The sequence below is a fragment of the Siphateles boraxobius genome, unplaced genomic scaffold (genome assembly GCF_051911475.1).
Source record: "Siphateles boraxobius isolate OS27281-9 unplaced genomic scaffold, OSU_SipBor_1 6, whole genome shotgun sequence".
Classification (NCBI taxonomy): Eukaryota; Metazoa; Chordata; class Actinopteri; order Cypriniformes; family Leuciscidae; genus Siphateles; species Siphateles boraxobius.
The window spans coordinates 16,762,303-16,775,030 of NW_027509186.1; the positions used below are offsets into that span (position 1 = coordinate 16,762,303).

The 12,728-nt window shown below is 42.4% G+C and overlaps 1 protein-coding gene across 1 annotated transcript in view; it reads left to right on the plus strand.

Annotated features, from left to right (window-relative positions):
* The window catches only part of fcgbp (Fc gamma binding protein), a 32,640-nt gene extending 20,511 nt beyond the window's left edge, over positions 1–12,129 (plus strand). Inside the window, exons 17-23 of the mRNA XM_077207885.1 lie at positions 162–729; positions 7,612–8,207; positions 8,735–9,296; positions 10,266–10,465; positions 10,948–11,328; positions 11,475–11,755; positions 11,927–12,129. Of these exons, the coding sequence (XP_077064000.1) occupies positions 162–729; positions 7,612–8,207; positions 8,735–9,296; positions 10,266–10,465; positions 10,948–11,328; positions 11,475–11,755; positions 11,927–11,936 (2,598 nt within the window). The 3' untranslated portion in view covers positions 11,937–12,129. The remainder of the gene's footprint in view (positions 1–161; positions 730–7,611; positions 8,208–8,734; positions 9,297–10,265; positions 10,466–10,947; positions 11,329–11,474; positions 11,756–11,926) is intronic.
* Positions 12,130–12,728: the final 599 nt, after the last annotated feature.

Below are 12,728 nucleotides of genomic sequence, written 5' to 3' on the forward strand. Positions count from 1 at the left end.
TTTTTGCTTCAAAATACTAAAGAATCATTAATGGATCTGTTTGAATTGGAACTGGAATTGGTTCTCTGGTCTACACACTTTTCAAACAGTTTAAACAATTAAAAAATGAACAATAAATCACTTTTGTGATGGTAACCAAATGTGTTTCATTCTCTCTTTAGGTTGATGGCCAGTTAGCAGAACTTCCCTTTTCGATGCGAGATGTCTTTGTATTTTACTATATATGTGGTAACACTGCTGTGTTGAAGACCAACTTTGGTCTCCAGGTGACCTTTGACTGGTCCAGTGTGGCTAAGGTCACTTTGCCTAACAATTACAGCGGTGCAGTGTGCGGCCTTTGTGGGAACTTCAACGGTGTTGTTCAGGATGACCTTGCAATGCGCAATGGTATGATGGCACCCAATGCCAGTAGTCTGGGACAGAGCTGGCAGTTTGCTGCAACACCTGAATGTTCGTCAGATGGTTGCCTTGGCACTGGATGTTTACCCTGCCCTGCAACCCAGAGGGAGAACGCCCGGCGCTATTGTGAGATCATCACAAACCAGACAGGACCTTTCAGAGAATGTCAAACCCAGATTGATCCTGGATCTTATCTAGAGGATTGCATATTCAAAACCTGCAACTTCGAAGGACATCAGGCTGTGTTGTGTGACGCGGTGGCAGTCTATGTTTCTGCATGTCAGAGTCAAGGTGTCACAATTCACCCATGGAGAAATGCAACTTTCTGTCGTAAGTAATTGACTGATTTTCTATAAGTGCCCCTATTTATGCTATTTTAAAGATTAATAATAATTAAAGTTTTTAATTTTGTTTTGGAGATCTCCAACAATAGGTTTACATGCATCAAAGGTCAAAAAACACTTTAATTTTCTCATAATATACACTGGACATGAAAACAGTTTGTTTGCAGATTCAGTATCTTTAAACCCTTCGTCTCCGAGAGCCTACTCTGCTCTGATTGGCCAGACTGCCCAATCTGTTTTGATTGATGCAGCTTACAGCGCATACTTTTCTGTATAAATTTCTCATCCTTGCGTGGAAACAAAGTGATTCGCAGCGCTGAAAACGTCACAGGTTACGTATGTAACCCTGGTTCCCTGACAGGGAACGAGATGCTGCGTTGAGATGCGGTGGGAACGCTCTGCGTGATTGCGTCGTGAAGCACGTGTATAATCAGTCCAATGGAAGAGTAAGATGTCATAGGCGGGTGACGTCATAGACCAGGAAGCTATAAAGCACCCCTGAAAACAGACCGCGACAGCTTCTGAAAAGCCTGAAGCAAGTCGATCAGGGCATGCAGGAAGTATGGCAGGAGAACGCAGCGTCTCGTTCGCTATCAGGGAACCAGGGTTACATGTTACAGGGGTACACCTGAAATTAAAGCCTAAGAGGCAGCCATAATCCTTGTAGAATGGGCGTGGACAGCCATAGGTGAAGGCTGTCCGGCCGCTTCATAAGCAAGTGAGATAGCCTCTACTACCCACTTGCTCATTACCTGTCTCGATTTAACAGGATTTAACAGGATTTAAAAAACGTTCTCCACACCATGTAGAGAACAATTTCCATTTCAATGAATAAAGTTTCCTCGTGGATTGAAGGATGGTCTCAACGACCTCAGTCGAGAGACCGGATGCTAAGAGCTGGGCCCCCTCAGAGGCCAAGCCCACAGTTTTCACAACTCCGGGCGAGGGTGAAATATCATGCCCCCCGCTTGAGATAACAAGTCCCTCCTGACAGGAATCTCCATGGTAGAGCCGTACAGAAGGGACACTAGGTCCGAGAACCACACTCGGGCCGGCCAGTGGGGGGCTACTAATAATAGATGAGCCCCTTCCTGGCGAACCCTCTCCAGAACTCCCGGAAGCAATGATATCGGGGGGAATGCGTACAGGTGCAGCCTCAACCACACCTGAACCATAGCGTCCAGTCCGAGAGGAGCTGGATATGTGAGGGAGAACCAAAGCGGACAGTGGGTTGTATCGTAAGATGTGAAAAGATCGACCTGAGCTTGACCATAGTTCTCCCATAGGAGCTCCACCACCTCGGGGTGAAGTCTCCACTGCCCGGGCCTCAGCCAATGCCTTGACAGGATATCTGCTCCCACATTCAGACACCCTGGAATATAAACTGCCCTGACTAACAGTAATTTCCCCTGGGCCCATAGGAGGATCTGATGAGCCAGTTTGCATACTAATCAGGACCTCAGACCCCCTTGATGGTTGATGTAAGAGACCACCGATGTGTTGTCTGAGCGGACAAGCACATGATGGCCTCTCAGGTCTGGCAGGAAGTATTTGAGAGCCTGAAATACCGCCATCATCTCTAGTCGGTTTATATGCCACGAAAGCTGATGGTCCTGCAAGACACCTGTCGCCGAGCGGCCAATCATGACCGCCCCCCAGCCTGTGACGGAAGGATCCGTCGATAGCGTTAGGCGTCGACAAGAAGCCCCCAATACTGGGCCCTGGGCGAGGAACCAAGGTTTCTTCCACATGACCTTGATCGTGCAAAACGGATTTCCCCTCGGAGAAAACCCCTTGGTCCTGAGCCACCACTGCAGGGGTCTCATGCACAGAAGGCCAAAAGTAATTACATTGGACGCAGCTGCCATGAGACCCACCAGTCTCTGGAACTGTTTCACAGCGAGTGACTGGCCTAGTTTTACCCTCTTTATGGCTGTGAGAATCGCAGAAATATGTGCTGGAGACAATCGTGCTTGCATAGTTGTTAAATCCCACATCACCCCTAGAAAAGTGGTCCTCTGGGCTGGGAGGAGCACACTCTTCTTGGTGTTTAGCCGCAACCCCAACCTCTTTATGTGAGACAGAACGACATCTCGATGCCGAACTGCCAACTGCTCGGAACGAGCCAGGATCAACCAGTCGTCGATATAGTTTAATACGCGAATGCCCTGGAGTCTCAGAGGAGCCAGCGCTGCATCCACACATTTCGTTAAGGTGCGGGGTGATAAACCTATGCCGAATGGAAGGACCGGATATTGGTATGCATCGCCCCCGAAAGCAAACCTCGGGAACTTCCTGTGATGAGGATGAATGGATACATGAAATTAAGCGTCCTTCAAGTCTATTGTGGCAAACCAGTCCTCGGACTGAATCTGTGATACAATCTGTTTGAGTGTAAGCATCTTGAACTTGAGTTTCTGAACACTGCTGTTTAACTGACGCAGATCTAGAATAGGACGCAACCCCCCATCCTTCTTGGGAACGATGAAGTAACGGCTGTAAAACCCTGACTCTCTGCTGGGAGGAGAAACCCTTTCTATTGCCCCTTTTTGCAGAAGGGTCAGTACTTCATGCTCCATGACCCGAGCCTGCTCTGGGTCCACCACTGTGGGAAGGACCCCTTGAAATCTGGGTGGACGAGAACCGAACTGAATTCTGTAGCCCTTTTCTATTATATGCAGGACCCACTGAGAAATATTTGGCAGTAGTTTCCACGCTGCCAGAAATTCTACTAAGTCTCTCTCTCGAGACTGGCCTCGGGATTCGGTTGAACGGACACTTCGGTGCCCTGAAGCGGCGAACCGCCAGGGAACAACCGAACTGTGACCGTTCTACGACCCTCCTCGGAGAATTGTATGGGGAGGCTGACACCTCGGTGCCCTGAAGCGGCGAACCGGCAGGGAACAACCGATGTGGCAGCGCTGCGACTCTCCTCAGAGAATCGCCCCCCAGAGGGCGCCGAGGATGAACGATTTCTCGAAGGGGACCACCCTCCCCCCTGAGGGGACCAACCTCAGAAGCCTGACACCCTGGGCGTCAGGACTTCTTCTTAGTCCAAGCCTTCTTAGAGATGACAGTCCTCAGATCTTGCCTACCCCTAGCTGGCCTGGACTGCGACCGCCACCCAGTTTCTCCAGATTGTGGAGGAACCCGAGTGGCGACGCTCTGTTTTTGATGCACTCTGTGCTGTGCGGAGCTTGTATTTGGACGAGACTGCTCAGATTTAATAATCACTTTCCGCCCAGCAGTCTCGCGGACATCGAAACATCGAGAATGAAACCTCTGGAACGCAGCAGATTGTTTTTTCGATTCTTGAAACCTATCGACGACACAGTTGATAGAGTCGCCGAACAAACTTGAAGGTGAAAGTGGTGCATCCAGAAGAACAGACCTATCTTTATCTTTTATATCTGACAGATTTAACCAAAGATGCCGCCCAATGATTTGGCCGTCTCCTTGGTGGCCCGGAGAGACAGGTCTGTTGCACGACGCAATTCTCGAATTGCGTCAGCGCTGACTTCCTCATGTTCATCGATATCCTTCAGCAGATCAGCCTGGTATGCCTGCAGTATAGACATAGTGTGCAGACATGACGCAGCCTGACCTGCTGCCGAATAAGCTTTACCCACCAGCGAAGATGTAGATTTTAAAGTCTTGGTGGGTAACGTCGGGGCTTTTAATGATGACGGTGACTCGGGATAGAGATAGCTCGCGAGCGTCTCTTCAGCCCGAGGCACCATCAAATAACCATAATCAGATGCACCCAAAACATTACTATAGTTGGAAGTTTGTGGGTTAAACACACTGAATGACGCCGGTTTATTTCACGATCTCGACACCTCAGTGTGGAGATCGGGAAAAAACGGGAGTCCCCGACGCGGAGGCTGTGTTCTAGATGGTAGAAATCTTTCATCTAGGAAACTCTTTTTAGTAACACTCTGAGAATCATCGGCTGGCCATTCAATATTTAATCTAGCTACGGCACGAGATAAAACCTCCATAAGCTCCTCATCATTACCGGGGGTATGAGCTGGCGAAGACTCATAATCCCCCATATCAATACTGATGACATCCAGATCCTCAGAACTGGATAGCCTCAGCATTGGTGCCTCAACCTGGGAAGGAGAAGCCGCAGCGCGGGCTCCTTCCTGGGCAGAGGCACCGGACTCAGCAGGTAAGGGTTGAGAAAAGGCTGGGCCCATCACAAGCCCCGCTACTAGATCCATATGCGAACCCCAAGATGAAAGCCTTCGCTGTGCGTCGGCAGTAGCGGGACCCGCACCTCGGGGAGCGCGAACCGAACCGTCCTCCTCAAAGAACGCCCGGCGAGAGCGGAGCGTCCTCACGGACAACTTCTCGCAAGGCTCGCAGTCAGCTCCCTGCAGAACTGACTGGGCATGCTCCACTCTCAAACAAGCAACACAAAGCTGATGTGTGTCCCCACCCGTGATGAAACGAGGGCAAGGGACAACACAACGCTTGAACTCTTGTTTCGCCATAATATATATATATATATATATATATATATAGGTCCTTCTCAAAAAATTAGCATATTGTGATAAAGTTCATTATTTTCCAGAATGTAATGATAAAAATTAAACTTTCATATATTTTAGATTCATTGCACACCAACTGAAATATTTCAGGTCTTTTATTGTTTTAATACTGATGATTTTGGCATACAGCTCATGAAAACCCTAAATTCATATCTCAAAAAATTAGCATATCATGAAAAGGGTCTCTAAACGAGCTATTAACCTAATCATCTGAATCAACTAATTAACTCTAAACACCTGCAAAAGATTCCTGAGGCTTTTAAAAACTCCCAGCCTGTTTCATTACTCAAAACCGCAATCATGGGTAAGACTGCCGACCTGACTGCTGTCCAGAAGGCCATCATTGACACCCTCAAGCAAAAGGGTAAGACACAGAAAGAAATTTCTGAACAAATAGGCTGTTCCCAGAGTGCTGTATCAAGGCACCTCAGTGGGAAGTCTGTGGGAAGGAAAAAGTGTGGCAAAAAACGCTGAACAACGAGAAGAGGTGACCGGACCCTAAGGAAGATTGTGGAGAAGGACTGATTCCAGACCTTGGGGGACCTGCGGAAGCAGTGGACTGAGTCTGGAGTAGAAACATCCAGAGCCACCGTGCACAGGCGTGTGCAGGAAATGGGCTACAGGTGCCGCATTCCCCAGGTCAAGACACTTTTGAACCAGAAACAGCGGCAGAAACGCCTGACCTGGGCTACAGAGAAGCAGCACTAGACTTCAGGCATTTTGGCATTTCCTTCTCCCCAGTCTTCCTCCAGACTCTGGCACCTTGATTTCCGAATGACATGAAAAATTTGCTTTCATCCGAAAAAAGTACTTTGGACCACTGAGCAACAGTCCAGTGCTGCTTCTCTGTAGCCCAGGTCATCATACATTATGGAAAATAATGAACTTTATCACAATATGCTAATTTTTTTAGAAGGACCTGTATATATATATATATATATATATATATATATATATATATATATATATATATATATATATATATATATAATGTGCTTGTGATAGACAACAGTAAATAGACACGGACAGTATACAGAGAGCGCTTGCTGAAGGCAACAGAAGCTGTCGCAGTCTGTTTTCAGGGGTGCTTTATAGCTTCCTGGTCTATGACGTCACCCGCCTATGACGTCTCGCTCTTCCATTGGACTGATTATACACGTGCTTCACGACGCAATCACGCAGAGCGTTCCCACCGCGTCTCAACGCAGCTCGAGTTCCCTTGAAAGGGAACAGCGTCTTCTCGGCATGTCGGCAACACGAACCAAACTCTTTGCTACAACTACAGTGTTTGAAGGAGGGTCAAAGTAGATGTTCACAGGGCAGTTAATGAAGACCATAGTTGAGCATTATGCAAATGTATTACATTGTTACATAGATATGTAACAGGAAGTAAAAGTGAACTGCTGAAACGAATCATCAGCATTTTCAGAGTCGATTCTTTCTTTTAAGAGACAATACCTTCATTTGTTGTGTACTTTGATCTTTGAAACTTTGCAGACCTTTCACATTCACAAACAGCTATATTACACACTACATTAAAGATAATATTAGGGGGGAAAGCATAATAAAATGTAATTTACTTAAATTAGATGCTGATTTATTATAATTCTGACTTGACTAAATGTAAAAAAAATAAAAATAAATGTGCTTTTGTCATTTTTAGTAGTTTTTTATATATTGCTATATAGCTTTTATTTATTTATTGCACTTTTAGTGATAGTACAATCGTATTTGTTTTAGTTTATTGCCAAGGACAAAGTTCATCGTACATCTACAAATTTACAAAAATCATTTACTCACCCTAATGGTGTTTCAAACCTGTATGACTTTCTTTCTTCTCAAGAACTTAAAAGAAGATATATTTTAGAAGTATCTCAGTGTTGTTTTGTTTTGTTTTTTATTATGTATTTATTTTATTTATTTATTTTGTCTATAGTCAATAGTCACCAAAACTGTTTGGTCACCAACATTTTTTTAAATATCTTTTCATAAAGGTTTGGATCGACATGAGGGGGGAAGTAAATTTCATTTTTGTGTAAACTAAGTTTTTCATTTATTTTATACATTTTATTTAAATGACCAAAAAAGATTTTTAATAGTTTTAGTTTTAGTGAACATACTGTATATGCATAATCCAAAAGGCGACTTACATTGCATTTAAGGTACACATTTTATCAGTTTCTCGGGGAATCAAATCCCTGACCTTGCTGTTGCTATCGCCATGCTCTAATGTTAACAATTACAACACTGATCAAAATAACAAAAAATGACTAAAATAAAAATGAACAATGTCTCCAATCTGTCTATCACAGCTCCGTCCTGCCCACCCAACAGCCACTACAACCCATGTGCCCCAGACTGTCCCGAGACCTGCGTTAATCTCTCTGAGCTCAACTGCAGCGGACCCTGTGCTGAGGCCTGCCAGTGTGATCATGGATACATCTTGAGCGGCCGAACTTGTGTGCCACAAGCAGAATGTGGCTGCTTCTATCAAGGACGTTATTACAAGAAACACCAAATGTTTTACGTCCATGAGCCGTGCTTGGAGCTCTGCAGGTGTGGGGAAAATGGAACCGTTTCCTGCCAGACATCAAGTTGTGGCCCAGGGGAAGCTTGCAGGGTTGTGAATGGAGTATTAGGATGCCACCCTGTAGGTTACGGAAGATGTGTCGCCACTGGTGACCCTCACTATTTTTCTTTCGATGGTAAGAGGTTTGACTTTCAAGGTGCATGTGCTTATACACTCGCTAAGGTGTGTGATCGGAACAGAGGGCGGCTGTTGGATTTTTCTGTGGACACCAAGAATGAGCAGATTGGAAACATGGGAGTTTCTGTCATCAAGAACTTGACTGTGGATGTCTACAACTTGACAATTAGCATCAGACGAGGTGAACGCTGGAGAGTCATCGTAAGTGTTCATCATTAGCCTCAGTAAGAAATTACTTGTATTCAGCAAGTATCCATTATACTGATCTTAGATTTCGTTTTCAAATAAATGCTGTTCTTTTGAACTTTATATTAATCAGAGAATATAAAAAAAAATGCATCACAGTTTCCTCAAATAAAATATAAAGCAGCACAACCGTTTTTCAACATTGACAATAAGAAGACAAGATCGGCAAATCAAAATGATTTCTGAAGGATCATGTGGTAACACCTTTGCCATCACAGGAATAAATTCCATTTACAATTATATTAAAATAGAACAGTTATTTTAAATTGTAATAATATTCCACAATTACAGTTTTAACTCTATTTTTGATGAAATAAGCAAGAGGAAATTAAGATCAAATATTAATACATGATTAATAAGTAACCAATATGAAAGAAACTAATAATAGAAAATATAATACATAATATGTGCTGATGGTTCACTTATTTCTACTTATTAAAAATTAAGCTGAAATCATGTTTGCTGTTGGTTCTCTTTGACAGGTAAATGACGAGTTTGTGAACCTCCCTACATCGCTTGGCCATCAAGTCACCATTAACCAGGTTGGTTTCACTGTCGTAGTGCAAACTGATTTCGGCTTGAGAGTTCTGTATGACGCCGATTACCATGCAGAAGTTCATGTACCCTCAAACTATCAAGGCAGCATGTGTGGCCTTTGTGGCAACTACAATGGCAACCCAGTCGATGACTTCTTGTTGCCCAATGGGACCCAAAGCTCCAGTGTAGATGCGTTTGGACAGGCGTGGGCATTGCCGGCAACTGGTGTTCAGTGTGTAGACGTCGATTCCCTGAAGCAGTGCAATCAGGCCGAAGCCGAGAGATACCACAGAGAAGATGCCTGTGGACTTATGGCAACTGCCGATGGTCCCTTCAGTGCATGTCATGCTTGGGTGAATCCTCAGAACCATGTGATTAACTGTGTATTTGACATGTGTATTATGGATGGAGACAGAGCCATGCTATGTCAAAATCTTCAGGCTTATGCCATTATCTGCCAACAAGCAGGGATACCAATCATGCCATGGAGAAATAGTTCATTCTGCTGTAAGTTTGTAAAGCTAAAGCTGTTTTTCTTTTTACCACTTTATTTAAGCTTGCGTCATATTCAATTTGTTATATATACATATAAGGGAAAGTTACTTTTAAAAGTAATGCGTTACAAAATTTTGTTTCTCCCTAACAAAGTAACTAATTGCGTTACTTAGTTACTTTTTATGGAAAGTAATGCATTACATTACTTTTGTGTTACATTTCCTGACCTTTTTCTGACATTTTTTGCGTAATATTCTTTGTTTGCATTTGACTGTTTTTGTTCATTTTGAGGAATACTGAATCTGTTTTTGTGCAAGTGAAATGAATAATTAATGCTCACATTTAGTCTAGAACTATAATAATCATAATGTTTACACAACGCCTCTGGACTTACTGCCTGCCAGTCAATACATGACAAAACAAAGTAACTTGCATTACTTATTGAAAAAGTAACTTTTTTTTAAAGATATTTTGTCATAAATTTAAAAGTAATTTTACTTTAATCGTTGTTTGAAAAAAGCAATCTGATTACCTAACTTGAATTACTTGTAATGCACTAACCCAACACTGCATATGACTATATAAATAATGTATATAAGCTACCTTTCAAAGGTTTTTGGAAAAAAAAAAACTTTCAATCAGTAAGGAGGCATTAAAAGTGACAGAAATATTTTGTAGCATTATAAATCTCTTTACTATTTCAAGTAAATGCTGTTCTTTTGAACTTTCTATTAATCTAAGAAAAAATGTATGTTGCTACAAAAATATTAAGCAGCACTGTTTTCAACATTGATGATAATAAGAAGTTTCTTGTGCAACAAATTTTCATATTAAAATGATTTCTGAAGGATCATGTGACTGACTTCTTTTCAAAACAGTAAAAAAAAAATATATTTCTCCAACTCTAAACTGTATTGTATAACCTCTAATATGATGATGCATTTTATTAACATACATATTTGTGCATTTTCTTTCTGTAAGCGGCCGATTGTCCAGCTAACAGTCACTATGTACAGTGCTCTAATAACTGTGCCAACACCTGTGCAAGCCTTAGTGGGTCCTACAACTGCCCAAATATTTGCATGGAAGGCTGTCAGTGTGATGAAGGTTTGCTGTCAGATGGCGATAAGTGTGTGTCCGTGGGAGACTGTGGATGTGTCCATAATGGCAAATACCTAAAGGTGGGATTTATTGCTTTTCTTAAATCCATTAATGATCGTTTCTGTGTCTGATAAGAGCTGCTTATCCTCTTTTTTGCAAACCTTTGTCACAGATTCTATGATTCTCCAAATTAACTGCCAGCCATTTTAATGTCTTTTTAGAAATATTTAAATAAATCCATTGTTCTGTGTCTTTTGATTTACTCAAAACATTGTTCAAGCTGACAAGTGCAATTTCTGCAGAATAATGCTATCATCATCCTACCTATATCATCCCCTGTCTGTTTATATTAAACTGAGATAAGAAAATGTATTTTAACACACACACACACACACACACACACACACACACACACACACACACACACACACACACACACACACACACACACACACACATACACATACACACACACACACACACATTTCTATATTGCATTTCAATAATAAATGTGATGATGCAGGAAACTATGGGTAAGCTTTTCTCTGCTCTGTCTTCTTAGGTTGGCGAAGTCTCAGTGACTGACACCTGCGACATGAAGTGTGTGTGTCATTCCGCAGGGGTGCTGAAGTGTATGAAACAAGCCTGTGACAGAGGAGACATCTGTGATGTTCAGGGTGGCAAACGAGATTGTTACCCTGATCAAGGCCACTGTGTATTTGATGCAGATGACCGGTTGCAGTCATTTAATGGTGTAAAGGAGACGGTTGGCAGGCCAGTAGCCTTTCAAATGGCGTTCTTATGTGATCAAGAGTCTCATGACTGGTTCCGTGTGGTGTTAGATGCACTTGCATGTGCCAGGAATGATCCTGGTAAAGTGACAATGGTCCACGTCTTCTTCCAGGACATGATCATCACAGTCAACAATCGTCAGCACAGCTGGGTCAGTGGATATGTTTTTAAAGATTATAAATATAGCATTATGTTTTTGTGGTACATTAACCATAGTCTTAAAATATTTGATTCAAAGAAATAAAAAGTGCTGGTGACAGAGAAACTGTTGAGAAAAGATGTATCTTATTGAAACAGGTGAATGGAAAGAAGGTCTCATATCCCTTTATGCCTGAAGAGGGGGTGTCAGTCACATACAGAAATGAGGCCGTGGTCATTGAGAAGATGTCTACCATGAGACTGACTTACTCTGTCACTGGAGGGGTCGTGTTATCCGTAAACAGAGACCTGACAGACAAGGTTTGTGGCGCTTGTGGCAACTTTAATGGAGACCCTGCAGATGATATGAGAACTTCAGATGGGAGAAACTCCACTATGATGTCTATATCATCCTGGCAGGCTGAAGACTTCTTTACATGGTAAGTACTTTACGTATAATTTTTGACAATAACAAAATATGCTAGTTTTGTCATCCTAAAGCCATGTAATTGTGCTTCCTTCATCAATGGACATTGTAAAACAAACACATTATAATCTTCAAATGTAATGTCAATGGCTAACCTATTACTCCTCTTATGCTTTTATTACAGTGATGTGTAACATACCTGGGCAAGATTTTGTTACCACAGAGATTTCTAATAGAAAATTGTAAATTATATTTAATTGCACATTGGGTTTTTAGAATGACGCTTTGGTGTAAACTGAATGATTTCTACATACTATGTTTTTAGTCTGATCGTATTTCTGCACATGATTTAAGATTATGCACATTAAAATACACATCTGAAATCTACCTCCACAATTGTGATGGTTTTTCATATTTCTTTTCATCTTGCTTAAAGCTTGCTTGATACACTGTGTAATTTTTTAAGTTGATTCTTAGCAAAAAAACACTCCAAGCAAATCTAACCAGACCAAAGTCAATATTGGAGTGGCATTTCCAAGATGGAAAGAGCTCATGAGGAGCAAGGATTTTAAAAGGGACGCCGAAGTTGCCTGCTTTCTTTTCGACAGGTAATTCAGCCTATTTGAGTAAATTTATAGAAAATAGTTGTATAGTTGCTTGCCTAACTACGTATAGCATGGGTGTGCATAATGCTAGAACTACGTCTAGGATACTTTTCCTTGCGTCAGTGATGAAAAAGGATTGTTTACCTTATAGCATAAATATGTGTGTTGCGACGGATCACAGGCGAAGAATAGTTTTACTGGCGCCATTTGTAGGCTATATCAAAGGACACTGTTAATTTTTGTTATTTTACTTTGTACACAATGTAGCCTAACCTGATAATACTGGGGTAGCAGATTCCAAGGGTGATATATAATACGGCCACCGTAGGAGTTAAAACGCCCTCGGAATGGGAGGGGCTAGAAAGTAATATTCAGTTGGTA